The 20,736-nt window shown below is 45.7% G+C and overlaps 1 protein-coding gene across 4 annotated transcripts in view; it reads left to right on the top strand.

Annotated features, from left to right (window-relative positions):
- The window catches only part of KIF17 (kinesin family member 17), a 520,936-nt gene that overhangs the window by 489,080 nt on the left and 11,120 nt on the right, over positions 1-20,736 (top strand). Inside the window, exon 14 of one of the 4 annotated variants that reach the window (XM_086921626.1) lies at positions 6,880-7,016. The exons of the other annotated variants lie outside the window; for them this stretch is intronic. Within the exon in view, the coding sequence (XP_086777752.1) occupies positions 6,880-6,920 (41 nt within the window). The 3' untranslated portion in view covers positions 6,921-7,016. Of the gene's footprint in view, positions 1-6,879; positions 7,017-20,736 lie in introns of those variants that run through there. 4 annotated transcript variants of the gene reach the window in all.

Here is a 20,736-nt window from a genome sequence, read left to right as displayed (position 1 = left end):
CACAATGGAGGAGGTTTAGTCAATGGTGCGCTTCCCAAAATCTTCATCCCTTTAACATCTCTTCAGAACAAATCCTGCCTTATCTTTTGCATTTGGCTAAAGCGAATCTTTCACATGCTTCTATAAAGGTACATTTGGTAGCTATCTCAAGATATAGAAGAGATCCTAACCGTCCGTCTCTCTGGTCTCAGAGAGTGATTAAAGAATTTCTCAAGGGACTTTTCAGAACGTTTCCCCCAGTTCACCATCCAACAGTCTCATGGCAGCTTAATAAGGTTCTGGCACAGCTCATGAAGTCTCCTTTCGAAACGATACATAAAGTGGATTTACAATTTATCTCATGGAAGGCAGCCTTACTTTTAGCTCTCACTTCAGCACGGAGAGTAGGCGAAATTCAGGCTTTCTCAATTTCTGAACCTTTCCTCCAATTTCGTCCTGACAAAGGTTATCTTGAGGACAAATCCGAAGTTCGTTCCTAAGGCTCTCTCCATATTTCATATTTCATCTCAACGAACCTGTGGTGTTACCTACATATTTTAAAGATCCTTCTTCGTCTGCAGAACGATCTCTACATTCTCTAGACGTCAAAAAAGGTGTCTAAAGTTCTACATTGACAGAACAAAGTCATTCAGAAAAACCAACCAGCTTTTTGTAGCATTTTCTGGTCCAAGAAAAGGTTTGGCACTATCCAGATCTAGTATTTCTAGATGGATTTCTTCAGCTATCTCTCTGTGCCATGACAAAGCCGGTAATCCTCTTCAATCCAGAGTACATGCACATTCCACCAGAAAGATGGCAACTTCTACGGCCCTATTTACAGGAGTGTCACTGTCAGACATTTGCAGAGCAGCAACGTGGAAGAATGTGCACACTTTTACTAGACACTATTGTCTAGATACAGCATGGCGAAATGATACAGCAGCGGGACAAGCAGTTCTACGCCATTTATTTCAATAAGGTACTGTTCAAGAGTATATATTTCATTATATATATATATATATATATATATATATATATTTTTTTTTTTTTTCATTACATATGCACATTGGGGTATTTTCAGTAGGTTACTAGGTTATCATGAGACTGTATGATTAGAAGAAATGATATTATGGAATTCGTATGTACATAATGCTTTAGGTGCTAAATAGATTAATGCATTTGCTATTAATATATGTTTTTGTATTTTACAAATATGCACCTACTCTCACAAAGGGGGTATTTAAGATTCGAGAGAACAGACCATTGTTTGTCTTGCAATAATATTCTATTTTAGAATTTATTTTTTATTTCGTATTTTACGATTATTCAATTTTATGAAATTAATAAAACATTTTCAAAGGTTTTATGTATTTTAAAACGACATTGTTTTAGAAACATTACGAACTCCATTAGATACTTTTTCCATGTCCATGATGACGTATTTGTAACTTATACTGCACTGCCACTTTAAATAGCCGGATACTTCCCCAAAGCGTTGTCATGTGATCTAGGGCCGTTAGGCTTGAAACGCGTTATGGCGGAGGTGTGGGGAAAAGCGCAATAAAGAATTAGCACTTCCAAACTCCTGGGTCCGCTGTCGTCTTTTGGATTGCATGGTTGGCGACTGTTACTGCATATATATATATATATGAGGGCTATCGTGAATAATGACAAAACTTATCCGATAGCCCGTCATTTCGCTGAACAACATCATAGCAACAGAGATCTACTCATGTACTATTGTATAGATCAGGTTCCTAAATTAGAAAGAGGGGGGAACAGGGAGAAAGCCCTCCGAATAATGGAATCGAAGTATATCCTGGACCTCAAAACGATGACACCTTGGGGCCTTAATAACGATGCTGAGATGTGGGTACACCTATGATAATAAGCCTGATCTAATATTCCACCAGACATATTCAAATATCAAAAGAAATACTCCTAGGTCCTATATGAATAGAAACTGAACGCAGCCCAGCGAATTGGCAAATGCCTATTCTGTTACCATGTTGAATGATTTTGTAATAACCATAATGATACCAAAAAAGCAAGATGGCAAGGTGTGGTAAATCAATAGCCCATACAGGGCGGAACAGCTAACCAACTAGCTTAGTCTAGTAAGTATCTGCCCGAAGAATTGATAATATATATATATATATATATATATGTTATATACTGTAGATTTGTAAATAGCGGGCATTGGGTTAAATAATTTCATCACCTGTACATATTGAATTTGCACACAATATTGACGTATATGAAATCGGGGATACACCCCTATACAACGTTCTAAACGCCTGTAAAAGATGTAAATAGTATCGTTTGGTATCATTAATGTAAAAATTGTAAATATGTGATAGTCTGAATAATTATCTAGTCACATGTCGAACTTTTTTTCACATAATTGCACTGAGCACTTTATCTGTCGCCATCTTTGAACAGGAATAGAAACTATGTATTTGCATACTAAGAAATGGCCGCCACAAAATAGTTTTGTGTACCATCTTCTATGTTTACCAACCAGAAAGGGCGGACTGTTTAAAATGGCGAAAATGTTTGTTCACTGACGACACTGACGAAGCCTTGAGCGAAACGCGTCTGTCGGGGGTGTAGGGGGGTTCGGAAACGGAATAAAGAAAAAAGATCACATCATCTGTGTGCTGGCCGTTTTTTCCTGGTATCATTGTCAGGAATTGTGTGATGATATATATATATATATATATATATATATATATATATATATATATATATATATATATATATATATATATATATATATATATATATATATATATATATATATATATATGCATGTATTTCAAGGTCATGCTCTTGCTTTATTTACATTCTGTCTGGTCAATAGACATGCTTTGTGAACCATTTTGGAAATATATTTTTATGATTGTTAATATAGTAAAATAGGAGCAGAGCCCACAAAGGCTGTGAGGTTCTATCCTGAGCAACGCTCCTTGTAATAAGTACTGCTCTCTATTCTGATACAAGCATGTGAATCTATGAAAGATTCAATACTGGAGAAAAAACTAGTTACTTACCTGTACAATATGGTTCTCCAGTATTATCTTTCATAGATTCACATGCGGCCCTCCCACCTCCCCGTTACTCAGGTAGACCTCTTATCTCTGGATATATCCTTGGCTGTCACTCGGGGCTGGAAATCTGAGGTATGATGGCTCTGCTGGGGAGTGTGATGTCAGGGCTGGCAGCTGATTGGCTGAGTTTTGGTCCAAATAATGAGGAGGTTTGGCAACCAAATATTATGGCCCCCTATTGGACTTTCTATGCAGTGTTTTACTCTATGATACTGCTATAGTCATTCTGTTACCGTGAGACTCCCACCATGACGACGGGGAAGATACAAGAATATGAATCTATGAAAGATAATACTGGAGAACCATACTGTACGGGTAAGTAACTCGTTTTTTCTCCCTGCTCAAAACAGACTGTTCTTGGAAGCCATCCTAGACACCAAGCAAGCAGCTTGGAACCTGAGCACTATGAATTTGTAAATGTGGACATTCTGTTAGATTGTAGAGAGGTCTTGGCTAAGGCTAGAGCAACTTCAACTGTGAAAACATACAAACTCAAATGGAAAAGATTCGTTTATGGTGCAATGAAGCTCAAGTACATCCTATTCAAGCCAAACCAGAGCAACTCTTGCCTTTCTTTTTAAACCTGGCAAAATCAGGCCTCTCGTATTCTACCCTAAAAGTATTTCTAGCAGCAATCTCACGGTTTTGTCAAGATGGCTCCAACTCTCTCTCTACTCTTCAAGAGTAATTCAACAACTCTTCAGAGGTCTTTTTCGGATGTTTCCACCAATTAGTCAACCACCTCCTCCTTGGCATTTGAACATTGTATTGGCACAGCTCATGAAACTCCCGTTTGAGCCAATCCATAAAGTCGATCTCAAATACATTACTTGGAAGACATCTCTACTTCTGGCTCTCACTTCCTACATCAAGTCAGTGACTTACAGGCGTTTACTACTAAACCTCCTTTTCTTCAATTTACGAAGGACTCTGTCTTGCTTTGCACCAATCCGGCCTTTATCCCCAAGGTGCCATCGGATTTCCACCTCAATGAACCAGTCGTTTTAAAAAGTTTTTCCCTAATCCTCAAACACCTGCACAGAGGACACTTCATTCTTTAGATGTCAAGAGATGTCTAAAATGTTACCTTCAAAGAACGGCTTCTATCCGTAAGAATGACCAACTTTTTGTGGCCTACGGACAGATGCAAAAGGGACATCTGGTCACCAAACAAACAATTGCACGCTGGATATCTACTGCAATTGCCTTTTGCCATCAACAAGCTGGAAAACCACTTACTGCAACGGTTCAAGCGCATTCTACCTGGAAGGTTTCCTCTTCCACTGCACTATTTGCTGGGGTGCCTCTTCAACACATCGTCAGAGCTGCAACATGGTCCAGCAGACATCCCTTTACAAGACATTACTGTCTGGATGCGGCTGACAACGCTGACACAGCTGTGGGACAAGCAGTCCTTCGTAACCTTTTTAAATAAGGTGAGCCTCTGGTGCTTCCCTCCTCCTGTACACAAGGTACTTTTTGTATTATTACTATATGTATATTTATATATATATATATAGATATATTTATACCTTTAGTCTCTTTTTGCTGGGTATTCTTATCATATTGATTCTTTTGTACCTTGTATTGTTCTGATACCACTGCTCTTAATCTATGAAAGACACCCCAATACTGGAGAAAAACAAAAGTTAATTACCTGTAAACTGAGGTTCTCCAGTATTGGTGTCTTTCATAGATTCACATGCGACCCACCCTCCTCCCCTCAGAGGCTCTCTTCTACTTCTTGGCTCTATGTCACTCTTGTGCCACGAAAATCTGAGGGCCTGAGCCTCTGAGAAGAAAATTCTAAGAGGGCGTTGGCGCCTGATTGGCTGGAGTTTGGACCGAACATAATGGCTATGATATGTTATAGAAGTGACAAGTTGTCTATGAAAACTCTATGTTTTTTTCTTTCAGATATGTATATATACTTATGTTATTACTACATTGCTATGTTATGTACCGTGGGACTCCCACTTCGGCGGCAGGGAATGTTCTAGCATGTGAATCTGTGAAAGACACCAATACTGGAGAACCACAGTTTACAGGTAAGTAACTTTTTTTATTTTTCTTTTTTCTCACACAAAGTTCTCCTGCAAATAAAACCTTTTGTACCCAGTTTTTTGGGAGTTGGAGGACCACAAGGGATCATTTGTAAATAAGAGATGAATTTTATGTTTAAACTGTTGCACTAAGTATGAATCCCTGTGTAGTATCCTGTTTGTATGTCTGTGCTATTGTCTGGATTGCTAAAAGTGAAGGATGTATTGGAATATTGGTGTCCTGTGTGGACTGGAAGCTAGGAGACAGGGACAGTTAGAGGGAGGATGGGGTCCTGACAGGACCTACCAACTGTTGCTGTAACCTAAGTGCCTAACATGAAATACATAACTTACTTTCTACCCAAGAGTCTCCAGACTCTTGTAGGAAGACCCTGCCCTCTAACTACAACACACTTCTACAAATTAAACTGTGAAAATTGTCTTTATAATATCAACAAATGTAAGGAACATAAAAATTAAACTATCAAGCAAAAGCTTCGAAAAAGACGAATTGCCACAAGGTAAAGGTTGAGGCAACGTACTAACTACCCTTCAGTCTCTATATTTTTTTACTCAATCATCCATTAGGTTCAGTCCTTTAGAGCGCTTGGAAAGACTCCCTTGCAACATCTCTGAGGCTGACCAAGTGCAAATGGAATAACATGTTGCTCACAATTTACAAGCAAAGCAATCCAAGCATGGGACTGGATGAAGTCATGTGGCTCCCACTGATAATGTGCCAGCATTAAAAACATGAAGGGATATATTTTTGGCACAATGGCGTTAGTAATATAAAATTCTCTTCCAGGGGATCCTCATCAATAGTCATAAGCATATGAATATTCCCGCCCATCTTAAAACCAACTGAAAAATAAAGACTCAAAAATATCTATTTAAAAATATAAACCATACAGAAATATCCTCCTACAATCCAGCCAAACTTACTTTCCACCTATTGTAGGACTGGCTTAATTTGCTAGTCCAACGCCAGTCCAAGCACTTTCAGGGGCAATTGCTTAATAGTGAGTTGATAGGTGTGTGATGATTTTTGTTTTGTAGGGGAATATTTACTTATAGTAGATATTTAAGCAGTCAATATTTTTAATGTTGTGTTTTACTCGTTAATTACTTTTCAGTCTATTTTATAACTTCCAGTTTCGCATCTCCATGATTTGGTAGGAAACAACAATCTATGCTACCAGTAGGGGCAGCATTAGAAGTCACTGATTCAGTTTCAGAGGGAGGAGGGAATCTGGCGGGAGTTGTGGATGGGTGGAATTGCTCTCTTCCTCAATGCACTGCTCATGTGTTAAGCGATCCAGATGGTGAATAGGGGTAGAAAAGACGTATGCCTCTTTTGTGGGGCTAAAGCCCTGCATGGCCCTTGGTGATTGTCAGAACACCAACAGAGAGGAAAAGGGAAGTGCCTGACAGTGGAGCAGGAGGGTAGGGACAGGGGACCATTCAAGGGGACAAACTAGGGAGATGCAAGGGCAATGTCAAGACTTTCCAATACAAAAAGGAAACTATGGAAAATATTTAATCCCCTTCAATCCAGTAGGAGGAGGAACCAAAAAGTGAGACTCTTTGACACAGAACATTCACCTTGACATCTCATACTTTTTTTCTCTTTTAAGACTAATGGGTAGGAGGGAGGTGAATCCCAAAAAGTGCGAATAAAAAAGAGGAGTAAAGCTGGCAGCAGAGTAGAATAGACCCCTGACAACCCCTCCTTTTTCTCTTTTCAGGAGGACCCTTGCCAGGAAAAAACCCTCAGTGCACTTACTAGATTCCTCCCTGGTACATTAGACAAAAGCGACAGCTGAGACCAGAATCACAGTTGAGGAATATACCACATAAAATATATGTGCATGAGAATCATCAGGGCATATGATGTGAAGAACTGATATCAAACGAAGTTCCAGGCAGCAATAAAGAGTACACCTAAAACATTTGCGTCGGCTCAGAGTTGTCTGTCCAGCCCCGTAGGACACTTAAAGGCAGGGTGGGTGGTTGATGATTGTTTTCAAATGAGTAGGATGGATCAGCCAGGTAAGAAGCAAATCGCAGAGTAATGTCTGTAATGTTAAGGATAGAGTCTGATAACATTATGATACAGTCAATACATATATCTCAAAGAAACAGGCTAGTATTAGACTCCTTACCTTAGAATATCCCCAGGCGTCAGACTGGATCCGTAAACTTTTGCGTAACAGTACCCCTGCATGTCCGTAGGCGTCGTCTGCGGCTCCGCGTCCGTCGTCGGCGTCGTTGGCGTCGGGATGACGTCCCCGGATTACTTAGACGCCGCCCTCGCGCGCTGACGTCAGTTCTTCTTTTTTCCATGCCAGCTAGCGCAGATCCAGAAAAAGTGGTACCTCTTAGTCAATTTTTGACTAAACTTTTTCGATAATTTTTCGATCTTTTTTGAAGTCTAACGACTCCGGCAGTTCCAGTAGGGATGCCCAGGTTCAAACCCTGCGCCGGCTGCGACCGACTGATGTCGGTTACCGACCCTCACCGCCGGTGTCTTCACTGCCTGGGCCTCGACCACGACGACAAGGCCTGCTCTGACTGTCGAGCCCTGATGTCTAAAGCTAGGCGGGAGCGGTCCCGCAAGTGACTCCAGCTCCGGTAGTCGGCCCCGCGCCGCTCAAGGTCCCGGTCCGCGAGGAGGTCGAGGAACCGGTCGCGGGGTCGGAGCCACCATAGCTCCGGGAGTCGTCCTCGGTCTTCGGGATCGAAGTCCTCAGGTAAGCACAAGAAGTCGAAGAGACGTCATCGCTCTTCCGAGTCCCCCAGGCGCTCGCGTGACGCGGCCCGGGGTTCGGGCGACACCGGCTCCGCCGGAGCCATGGGCGTCGCAGCCTGCTTCATACCCGTCGGTCCCTGGGCAGAATGCGACGCTGGAGGAGATCGAGGCCTTCCTCACGGCCATGAGGTCCCTCACTCCTCCCTCGGGCTCCGCGGCGCCTCCGGGCCCAGCGGCCCCGACTGGGGTTCCCAGCGGGTCGGGCGCTTTGGCGCAGGTGCCGTCGGGTACTTCGGTCTCGACGCCGCCGGTGATTTTGGTCCCGGCGCCGCAGGCCCCCACAGGATCCGGGTCCGGATCCGGGTCGGCGCCGGTCGACCTCGCCGGCACCGGCCCCCAGGGTGTCGACCTCAGCGCCGCCTCCGAGCGGCGCGGTCCCCGATCCCTCCCTCGATCTTGGTCCGGCGCCGGAACACCGCCGCTCAGCGCCATATCCGACGCCAATGGGAGATTTTTACTTCTATGACCCGGCCCCATCCTTTGATCCTGAGTCTCAGGAGATGGGTGGCGAGGGGGATTGGGAGGGGCCTGAGGACTCTCTGGCACGGGAGTGTCAGTCTTATCAGGACTGGACAGGTGAGCTAGGGGAGGCCAGTGGTCTGGATACCTCGGCGGACACTGGTTTTGTCTCCCCCCCCCCCCCCCCCCCCCCCTACCATGGCTACGGAGGAGGGAGCTGCCTATAGTGTGGTACTGATGCGGGCAGCCAAGGCCATGGGCCTGTAGCTCCCCGTCACGGCCGCGAGGACTAACCTTCTCACTGAGGTCCTTAAACCGCAGGCAAGCTCGGCCGAGCCTGCTGCTGTTTAATGAGGCCTTGTCTGACTTTCTTCTGGGCACTTGGTTCAAGCCCGCTACAGGTCAGCCTGTAGATAGGAACGTGGCCAGACGTCACCACCCGGCTCCGGGCGACCCTTGCTTCCTGTCCACCCATCCCACCCTCCGACCTCATCCAGGCCTCTAATTCCCAGACCGCATTCCCGATGGCCCCTCCCGATCGGGAATCCAAGAGGTATGAGCAATACGGTAAGAAGGTATTCTCCTCCCTAAGCTTAGGGCTGCGGTCAGTCAACACCACGTGCCTCTTGGGCCGTTATACCCACTCTCTGTGAGACACGGTCGCGGACGTGCTGCCACAATGTCCGGTGGAGGTCCAGACTAAACTCACCCAAGCCCTTGCGGAGGGTCGAGATGCAGCACGGTACTCCATCCTGTGTGGGCTGGATACCACGGACTCACTGGACAGAGCGATGGCAACGACGGTGGCGATTCGTCGCCACGCCTGGTTGAGGTCCGCCAACTTTTCGGCTGATGTCCAGAACTTCCTTATGGACATGCCGTTTGATGGCCGTCGCCTCTTTGGTGACAAGGCAGACCATGCGCTTGAGCGCTTTAAGAACTCCAGGGCTACGGCCAAGTCCTTGGGACTCTCGGCCCTGCGCCAGCAAACGGCTGCCTTTTGCTCCTTTCGTGGTCAAGGAAGGGGCACCCCCACACGTCCTGCCAGCCACGGGCCGCAAACTACCGTCCAGTGCGTGGCGGACGTGGAAACCGCCGTGGCGGAGGTCGGGGACAACGGCGAGGCCAGTCCACACCCGCCCCCGCAGCATCCGCCTGCAAACCCTCCTAGTCCGCGCTTTCAGGCCCATGTGACGCCAGTGGGGGGCAGGGTTCGCCATCACCACCTCCACTGGCGCACTGTCACATCGGACAGGTGGGTGCTGCAGATCGTCCGAAGGGGCTACTCCCTCCCCTTCGAGGCGACCCCTCCAGCCATGCCACCGCGATACCACCGCGTGTCGGTGGATCAATTGACACTTCTACAAGATGAAGTTACGGCCCTCTTGGCCAAGGGGGCCATCGAGCGCGTTCCTGGGCCAGAATAGGGTGTGTTTGTTACTCCCACTACTTTCTGGTACCCAAGAAGGGCAAAGGCGGCCTACGCCCTATCTTGGACTACGGAACGTCAACAGCTTCCTCCGGTAGGAGAAGTTCAAGATGCTGACACTGGCTAAGGTCCTCTCTGCCCTGGACCCAGGAGACTGGATGGTAGCTTTGGACTTGCAGGACGCTTATTTTCATATCCCCGTCCTGCCGGCCCACCGGCTTTACCTGCGGTTCACGGTAGGCCACGAGCACTTTCAGTTTACTGTGCTCCCCTTTGGCCTTACCAGCGCCCCACGGGTGTTCACGAAGGTGATGGCGGTGGTCGCAGCTCAACTGCGCAGGTTAGGGGTTTCAGTCTTCCCCTACCTCGACGACTGGTTGTTGAAGGCGGGGTTCTCCATCAATGTGCCGAAGTCACACCTGTGCCCCTTTCAGAAGCTCCTCTTCATCGGAGCGGTTCTGGACTCTGCGCAGTTTCGGGTTTATCCTCCCGAACAGCGGGTTTCGGATATTCAGGCTCTGATTCCGATCTTTCAGCTGTTATCCCGAGTCCGGGTCAGGTTGACGCTGCGGCTGCTGGGGCTGATGGACTCCTGCATCCTTCTGGTGCATCATGCCCGGTGGCGGATGCGAGCTCTGCAGTGGGACCTGAAGTTTCAGTGGGCCCAGCATCAGGGCAACCTGTCCGACCATGTCTTGATCTCAGAGGGCACTGCAAGACAGTTGCAGTGGTGGCTCACGAATCGCGATTGGGTCAGTGGGTGATCCCTCTCCCTACCCCAACCGGAGCACGTGGTTGTGACGGACACGTCCCTCCAGGGCTGGGGAGGCCACATGGGAGAGGCGGAGATCAGAGGCCTCTGGTCTCCGGCGGAGTCCCGACTCCACATCAACCTTCTGGAGCTGCGGGCGATCCGGCTTGCACTGAAGACATTCCTCCCCTCTGTCCGGGGGAGTGTAGTGCAGGTGTTCACGGACAACACCACCACCATGTGGTACTGCAACAAACAGGGCGGAGTGGGGTCGTGGACCCTTTGCCAGGAGGCTCTACGCCTCTGGCAGTGGCTGGAACATCAGGGCGTGACCCTGGTGGTTCAACACCTGGCAGGTTCCCTGAACGCCAGGGCAGACGAACTCAGCCGTTGGTGCATGATGGATCACGAATGGTGTCTGAACTAGGACGTGGCGCAAGGCCTCTTTCAGCAGTGGGGAGAGCCTTGGTTAGATCTATTCGCCACAGAAGAGAACGCGCAATGTCATCAGTTCTGTGTGTTGGAATTTCCAAGGCAGCACTCGCTCAGAGACGCTTTTCGTCGCGAGTGGAGCTGCGGTCTGTTGTACGCCTTTCCGCCTATACCACTTCTGCCCAGGGTGCTGAAGAAGATCAGGCGCGACCGAGCCAAGGTGATCCTTGTGGCTCTGGACTGGGCATAAAGATTCTGGTATCCCGAGCTACTCAGTATGTCTCCCAATCCCCCAATTCGTCTGTCTCTTCAGGAGGACCTTCTGTCGCAGCAGCAGGGAACGGTCCTCCACCTGAACCTGTCCAGTCTCCACCTCCGTGCTTGGAGATTGAGCGGTGTCAGTTGAGGCCATTTGACTTGCCTCCTGAAGTTTGTGATGTAATTCTGGCAGCCAGGCGTCCCTCCACAAAGTCGGTATACACCTGCAGGTGGAAAAAGTTTGTGGCATGGTGCACAGCAAAGGCTGTGGATCCCCTTTCTGCCCCTCTTTCTGAGATTCTCCTCTTCCTACTTTCTCTTGCCCAGCAGGGCTCTGCTCTGGGCACTATCAAGGGCTAGCTTTCTGCCATTTCCGCCTTCTTAAGGCTACCTGATCAGTCTTCTTTGTTCAAGTCCCCCGTTGTTAACAGATTCTTAAAGGGCATCACTCATATGTTCCCCCCTGTTCCTTTTGTGATGCCTCAGTAGGACTTGAACCTTGTACTTACTTTTCTGATGTGCGCTCCCTTCGAGCCACTTCACAACTGTCTTCTCCGTCTTCTTACCCTTAAGACTGCTTTCCTGGTTGCCATCACCTCTGCCAGGAGAGTGAGTGAGCTCCAGGCTCTTTTATCCAAGCCTCCTTTCCTTTCTGTCCATCCGGACAAGGTTGTGTTGCGGACAAGACCCTCTTTTCTGCCCAAGGTAGTCACAGCCTTCCACATCGGGCAGTCCATCACCTTGCCCACCTTCTTTCCGCCTCCGCATCCCTCTAAAGAGAAAGAGCTTCTCCATCGTCTGGACCCAAAACGTGCGCACTCTTTCTATTTGGATCGCACACGCCAGTTCCGGGTGGATAACCCACTCTTTGTTGGTTACGTGGGCGCTATGAATGGCCGGGCGGTGCACAAACGGACCATCTCTCGGTGGGTTGTCTTGTGCATCAAGGCGTGCTACTCCTTGGCTAAAAAGGAGCCTCCTGTTGGGCTGAGGGCTCATTCCACTCGGGCCTCGGTGGCTACTACTGCCCTGGGCCGGGGAGTCCCCTTGCAGGACATATGTCAGGCAGCTACGTGGGCCTCGCTGCACACATTCGCAAGACACTACTGCCTGGACAGTAAAGTCCAGAGGAATGGCTTCTTTGGCTGTTCCGTCCTCCAGGACTTTCTGGTGTGATTATTGGGGTTGGTATTGCTGGGGTATCTATTCTAAGATAAGGAATCTAATACTAACCTGTTTCCTTCAGATGCACAAGTCACTTACCTTCGGTAACGATATATCTGTAAGAAACAGTAGTTAGTATTAGATTCCTTACCGCCCCACCCATCCTCCCCATTCTGCGAACGGATATCTAGGGTTAAGGTCATCCCCTTTCAGGGCCCTAGTTTCATGGCACCAGTGTTGGTTTTTATCATGGCTCTGCGTTTCTGGCGCGGAAAAGCTGTGTATAAGAACTGACGTCAGCGCGCGAGGGCGGCGTCTAAGTACTCCGGCGACGTCATCCCGGCGCCGACGGATGCGGAGCTGCAGACAACGCCTACCGACGCGCAGGGGTCCTGCTACTCAAAAGTTTCCGGATCCAGTCTGACGCCTGAGGATTTTCTACGGTAAGGAATCTAATACTAACTACTGTTTCTTACAGATATATCGTTACCGAAGGTAAGTAACTTGTGCGTTAAAGTGGCCTCTGTGAGGTAAAGGTGGCAGAAACCTGGCTAGGTAGTGTCATAGAGGGCAGAAGCAATACTGATGTTTTAAAGACTAGAAAAATTATAACTTCAGTTGTGAGGCAGGTTCTATGGACTAGGACTCCGTACACAGTGAGATATTTAAAAACCAACTGAAATGATGAAATAGCAGTAGTGACAGAGGTCTGATGATATACAGAAAATGTGTCCGATAGTGTACAGGAAATGTAAGCTAAAGATATAGACTAGTTTATTGTTGATGGTGGGGAAGAGTGTAGACGTATAGGAATTATGTATAAGGAAGAGAAGGGTGTAAAAAGATTGGGGCAGGTGTAGAGTAAGGAGAGTTAGGTAAGTGCCTGAACTGACCTGGTCTTAGTAGGAAGCAACAGTTTCTGCCATGTGTGCCAGTTGTGTGGTCACACGGTGCCAGGCATTTGAATTAGCATGATCTTTTTGTTTGAGAGTAGACATTTTCTGTATGAGCTAGTATCAGCACACCATCCACATTCTTAAGACTCAATGAAAGCTGTCTGCAGGTATGATGTGATGCTGACTCTCAGATGAAAGCATCACATAAAATTTTACTTTCCACCTTATTTAATTTTTGTCTCTGAGGTGCCCCAATTGTCTAGGTTTCTTCTGTACATTAGGAGCAAAAATAAATCAAGAGTGGTGATCCAGCATCACCCTGCTCGAAGCAGTACTTCGCATGTGAAAATCCTTTTTAAAAAAAATCTTGTTATTGGTATTTACATATTACATATAATAAGAGACATAGTAACAATCCTCTGAATAAAAAAACTCCATCTTTGTAACCCATCCCTGAAGACCAGAATGAGCTGATATCAATACATAAAAATGCTACAATACAAAACATAAATACTCTAACAGGTACATGCATCAATCTCGGCATTTGCGATTCCTTAATTGCGATTTTTAAGGAATCGCAATTAAGGAATCGCAAATGCCTATGCATCAAGAAATCGCTAAATAAATTGCGATTCCTTAGAATTCCTTATTTGCGATTAGCATTTTGCGAATCGCAATTAAGGAATCCCTTCCCATTCATTCCTATGGGCCTAGAGGCCCATAGGAATGAATGGGAAGACAATCTCAATTTGCGATTCGCAATTAGCTAATCGCAAATTGAGATTGCGATTTCAAGGGTGCAGGGGTGTCCAAAGGACACCCTGTTGCACCCCTGAAATCAAACAATGCACATATGTTGTGTACACACATGCCCTAAGGGCATGTGTGTGCACAACATGAAAGTTAAAAATATGAACAAAATTGCATATTTCTAACTTTTCGCAAAATTACCATGAGGTCCAACCTCATGGTAATTTTTTATCTCTAATTGCGAAATCGCAATTTTTTTAAGTTTCATGCATTGCTTTTAAGGAATCGCAAAATTGTGATTCCTTAAAAGCAATCGCACTTTAAAAAATCGCTAAAATAGCGATTTCTTCACTTTTAGGTTGATGCATCCCAAATAGTGATTTGGGAATCGCAAACGGCCGAATTTTGCAATTCGCACCGTTTGCAATTCCTAAATCGCTTGATGCATGTGCCTGTAAATGACTTTGCATCTTCCAATTCTTCCCACTGATGCTGAGCAATAGCGAGGATTGGGGTTCAGGGTTGAAATGGTCTACTTGATCCTAGATCAGCACACCGTGAAGGAGCCCTGAGCCAGCTGAGATGGTGTGATACTTATTTTAGACATTTGGTACTCTGATTCATCATTCAGGAAATCGCACCTTGAGCAGGATGTAGCTCTGGTGAGCTTTTTAAACTCTAAGTTCCCACCTCTATTAAATCACACAAATGTTCAAGGGGAAGAGAGATTCTTTCTCCATCCAAAAGAAATGTGGTCTCTGGAGCCCCTTTAAACCACAGTCTAAATGTCTTGGACTGATTATCGTGAAAGGTGAAACAGTTAGCAAAATTGCCACAAATTAATTTTAATAGATAGCTCTTTTACTAAAATAGTGGAAAGTCTATTCAGAAAGCACATAAATAATAATCCTTATTATACACATGAAAGATTTTATGATACAAGAAAAGCAGTCCTATATGCAATATGATCCACTGTTGCATGCCATTTTTGCAAGCCTCTTGCGGGCACATTCATCAAACGATTTTGGAATCGCAAACAGTGCGAATCGCAAAATTCGGCCGTTTGCGATTCCAAAATCACTTTTTGAGATGCATCATTTATTTTTCATGTTTCGCAATTTAAGAAATCGCAATCTTTTGCGATTTCTCAAATTGCGGTGGCATTTAAGAAATCGCAAATTTTGCGATTTCTTAAATGCTATGCATGATTAATTTTATTTTGCGAATTCGCAATTTTTAAGGGAAAAATTACCATGAAGTACACCTTCATGGTAATTTGCGAAAAGTTTCTTAAATGCAAAAAAATGCATTTTTGAAACTTACATGTTACACACACACATGCCCTTGGGACATGTGTGTGAGTAAAATGTACTTACATGACATTCCAGGGGTGCAGGGGGGTCCTTTGGACCCTCCCTGCACCCTTGAAATTGCATTCTCATTTTGCGATTCCTTAATTGCGAATTCGCAAAATGAGAATGCCTTTCCATTGATTCCTATGGGCCTCTAGGCCCATAGGAATCAATGTAAAGCGATTCCTTATTTGTGATTCACAATTAAGGAATCGCAAATAAGGAAAATTAGGAAATCGCAAAAAAATTGCGATTTTTTTGATGCATAGGAATTTGCGATTCCTAAATTGCGATTCCTTAATTTTCGCAATTTAGGAATCGCAAATTCCTACAATGATGCATGTGGCTGTTTGTGTTTACCAACATCAAACTTCACGTACACCGCTCCTCAATTCCCAGCCAGGAAGTCGCTTGGTGCCTTGGAACCCTGGTTAAAGAGAATGAAGTACATACCAATGTGGAATTAAAAAGCTGTAAGTGACACTGTTACGTCGATGGACAAATCTTCATCGGCGAACAGATAATCAACACAGTAAGAAGGACTAAGCAACAACAATGATAGTACTTGATGCAAAGAACCTACTAAACATTAGCAAATTAGTATTTTTTTCTAAATACATCTGACTTCCATACCTGCATTAGTAGCACAGGTCATTGAAATACATAATATTTCTGTGTGTTGCATTTATAAATTGCAAATGATCAAGGGAGTAATGGAGCATTATGCATTCCAAAAGCATATAGACATAAGTTTGATGATCAGTTCCCTTTATGTAATATCAAAGTGTGAGACACTAGGTTCATTTCTGGATGTTAGAAAGGGTGTCCTTGAAGATATTACTTTCAGCTCTTTTCAGAAGAGTGGAAGCTAAAGGCTAATTGAAACTGTGCAGGGATGCATAGCGTGAAAAGCCATGCCTGGTTTCCTTTATGTTGCACCTCCTAGTCTGCAGTTTTGTGGATTATCAAGGCTTTAAGTGTTGTCCCGATCTCCAGAAATGTTGGTTATTTTTACTAGCTATGGAAGTGTATAGATAATTGTAGCCTTGTAGATGACACAACTGGTCTTGAACATTATGGCCTGGTCTGACCACTTTGCCCTCCCTTTCGACTTTTTGACATCAGGGTTGCCTTCTCCTGGTTCCAGGAAAGTGGAGGAAAAGAGGAACCTTAGCTTCATTAGCGAACATTCGTTTTTGAACTTTTTCAAATACCTTGAACTGGCTAGGTGTCTTGATGTTAATCTAGTAGCTGCTGAGTTCTCACGACACTTGTTAGCAGCAATGGACTCCCTTGCCCCTGTTAGCAGTCATTATTCAGCAAGAAAAAAAACCTCTGCCCCCTGGTTTATGGAAAGACTCAGAAAAATGAGACAGGACTGCCATAGAAAGGTGAGACCTTGGCATGCTAATCTTGAGCCATCAGGCAGGAAGCTGCATAAACAGTGCCTTAAGGAATATAAGGCAGCCATTGCGGAGGAAAAATGAAAATACTATTCAAAGATCACAGGGTCCTTGAAATTTTCTAGGGATCTGTGTCAAATAATTAACTCCCTTATCTTTCTTCATGTGGCAGATCCCTCTGAATTCCCGCAAGGCTTTTTCAATAAATTATCTGATTTCTTCCTATCCAAGATCACAGACATTTATTCGGTGTTGGAAGCCTCCAACCCTAGGGTTGCCCCTTCTGTTCAGATTGCCCTCCATTCTAGCAATGTCTGTCTGTCAGAGGATTCTCCTAGGCTCCTCACTTTTCCTAGTTTGCTGCCGGAGGAGACCGATCCCCTCCTAGACTTAGTCAAATCAGGCACTCCATTGTATCCTTGTCCCTTTAAGGCAGGGGTCTTCAAACTGTGGGGCGCGACCCCCAGGGGGGGCGTGGAGTGACGCAAAGGGGGTCGCGCCTTCACAGTCATACTTCTGCCTAGGCCCAAGGGCTTTAGCCCCCCTCCTCCCTCATCGTGTGTCTCAGCCCAGCTGCTGCTGCTGCAGAGCAACTCGAGTTGCTGGGGGTTCGGCTGGGGAGTGTCTGAAGTCATCTCCGGCACCTCCAAGTTTTTCACAGGTCTTTAGAGACCATTTGCATATTTAACATGCCTTTGTAAACTCGTTACTGCTGTCTCTTACGCACTGAGCCTCAGACTTTATCTCCCAGCCCCTCACTACGTGTCAACAAATATTTAAACAGAACGAAAAAATCCTGCGTCGATCTACACCCCCCCCCCCCCACCCCCCCCCCCCATCCGCACTGAAGCCTACAGGAAAAACTGACATTAACTGAATGCTGCGCATGAGGAACTCCATGATAAAAAGAACCTTATTTCAACTTACATATTTATTATTTTCAAAGAAGGTGCTCGAGCAAAAATAAATCATATACCCGGATCACATATCGTGCCTTTTGTAAATATTTTGACGCGTCATGCATTCTTGATATAGCGCCAAGTACTATTATTAACGATCCTAACACCTTTCTCTGTTTGCAAACGTCTGATATGCACCCTACGCACATTTCTTGCAGCTCTTAAGTGTGGTGGGCTTTGCTCCTGCTCAGCACCAACAGAAATTTAAAGTGGCATTACACATGTCCATAGCGGACTCACATTCGTGTCAAACTATCACTGAAAGGAAGATTTGTTTCGGCACAATGTGCTCAAGAACCCTTAAGGAATTTTAGATTGGCACTGCCATCCCTGTGGACATTCTATTTGTTTAATTTCATGCCACTTGTGCATATTTCCCACGTGTATTCGTTTTCGTAGTTACTTTTCGAGCAACATCTGTCTTAATTCTGCACTGCGTTGCCACTCACCTCCTTGTGTCTGGATGCATTCACTCGTTGGGTGGCTGTTTGTAACGGGCACATTTGAGATCTCTGTAGTTTAGGCAGAAGGCCGTGCAAGGGCCTTTTCAGTGGGCAATTTAACAATTCATGTGAATGGATGGATGAAAGGGTGGATGGATGACGGATGGATGGATGAAAGGGTGGATGGATAAAAGATGGATGGAAAGATGAAAGGGTGGATGGATGAAAGATGGATGTATGGATGGATAAAAGGTTGCATGGATGAATGATGCATGGATGGATGTGTGAAAAGGTGGGGGGATGGGTGGATGGATGGATGAAAGGGTGGGTGGATGGATGAAAGGGTGAATGGATGATGGATTTATGAATGGATGGGAGGATGAAAGGGTGGATGGATGTGTGGATGGATAAAAGGTTGCATGGATGAATGATGGATGGATGTGTGAAAAGGTGGGTGGATGAATGATGGATGGTTGGAAGGGTGGATGGATGAAGGATGGATGTATGGATGGAAGGATGAAAGGGTGGATGGGTGAAGGATAGATGGATGAAGGATAGATGTATGGATGTAAGGATGAAAGGGTGGGCGGATGAAGGATGGATGGATGTATGGATGGATAAAAGGTTGCATGGATGAATGATGCATGGATGGATGGATGTGTGAAAAGGTGGGTGGATGAACAATGGGTGGATGGATGGATGAAAGGGTGGATGGATGTATGGATGAAAGGGTGGATGGATGTATGGATGGATAAAAGGTTGCATGGATGAATGATGGATGGGTGTGTGAAAAGGTGGGTGGATGAATGATGGGTGGATGGATGGAAGGGTGGATGGGGAAAGGATGGATGTATGGATGGAAAGATGAAAGGGTGGATGGATGAAGGATGGATGGATGGATGGATGGAAGGATGAAAGGATGGAGGGATGTGTGAAAGTGTCGGTGGATGAATGATGTATGGATGTGATGAGGTCTAACAGGCACATTTATGGTTGTTAAAAGTTGATGATGAGGAGTACCAGTTTCTAGAAACTTTTGTCGGAAGGGGGTCCTTACGCCTAAAAAGGTTTTACAAGGGGGTCTCGGCATCAAAAAGTTTGAAGACCTCTGCTTTAAGGGGTTAAAAATTGCCTGCAGAGTCATTCTTCCGCACCTTACGGCTGTTCTTAATGTGGCCATCTCTGAAGGGCTATACCCCAGCTTATGGAAGACGGCGTTAGTAAAGCCATTGCTAAAAAAAACCTTCCTTAGACCCGGGAGAATTGAAAAATGATCGACCGATTTCTCTCCTGCCAGTCCCTGCTAAGATGTTGGGAGACCCATTTAAAAGTCCATCTTAGTACTTTTCTTAAGGGTCATTCTTTGCTGGATGTCTCTCAGCACGGATTTAGAAGCCATCATAGTTTCGGAAACCGCACTTACTACCGTCTTCAATACTATTTGTACTAAAGTGGATGAAGGGAACATAACCCTGCTCGTTCTTCTTGACCTCACCGCAGCCTTTGATACCCTGTCTCCCCAGAGGATGGTTCAACGCCTCAGGGAGATTAGGATCAGAGGCTCAGCTTTGAAGTTGCTTTCTTCCTTTCTCAGTGACAGGGCCCAAATCGTGAAATTTGGCCCTTTCGACTCTGCTTCTAAATCCTTGTCTTGTGGTGTGCCTCAGGGCTCTTCCCTGAGCCCAACCCTTTTTAACATTTATGTCGCACCCCTGGCAAAGGTCGTAAGATCATTTGGACTTTAGGTGTTGTCCTATGCGGACGACACCCACATTATGGTCTCCATATCCCATAACATCAGGGACTCTGCCCTTTACTTCAAACTCTGCATACAAGACAGAAGTACGTGTCTTCGGTAGTAATCAGGACATCTGGTCTACGGACTGGTGGCCTGTTAGCCTAGGTGCCTGCCCTTGTCCGGTTTCTCATGGGAAAAACCTAGGTGTCATTGTTGACAATTCGCTTTCCATGGAGCGCCAGGTTAGTAAGACCATCTCCACCTGCTTTGGCATTATTAGAGTCCTTCGGAAAGTTGTTCACTTTCTCTCCTTTGAAGCACGCAAGCAGGCTGTGGTAGCACGGGTAACGTCCAAATTGGAACATTGTAATGCCCTACATTTGGGCATTAACAAGGGTCTTGTGCAACGTCTGCATTTAGTGCAGAGGGCTGCATCTAGACTGGTGATGAATCTTCCAAAATTTCATCCAGTCACTGCGGCAATCAGGTCACTGCACTGGTTGTCTCTCGATCATAGGATCCTTTTCAAGTCCCTCTGTTTGACTCATAAGGCCTATTATGGCCTAGGTCCTGATGGCATCAAGTCGATGTTTCAGCGATATGTCCCTAGTAGGCCTCTCCGCTCCTCCAATAAAAATCTGTTAGCGCTCCCAAAGTTGAGAAAATCCAGGTGGGGAGGTAGAGCCTTCTCGCTGACTGCGGCAAGGCTGTGGAACTCCCTCCCGGAAAAGCTCTCTGGTCAACCCTCTCACTCCATCT

This window comes from Lissotriton vulgaris, chromosome 5, assembly GCF_964263255.1.
Source record: "Lissotriton vulgaris chromosome 5, aLisVul1.2, whole genome shotgun sequence".
In the NCBI taxonomy this organism is placed as follows: Eukaryota; Metazoa; Chordata; class Amphibia; order Caudata; family Salamandridae; genus Lissotriton; species Lissotriton vulgaris.
The sequence above is the reverse complement of the archived record's forward strand: the minus strand, read 5'-3'. Positions and strand labels throughout refer to the sequence as shown.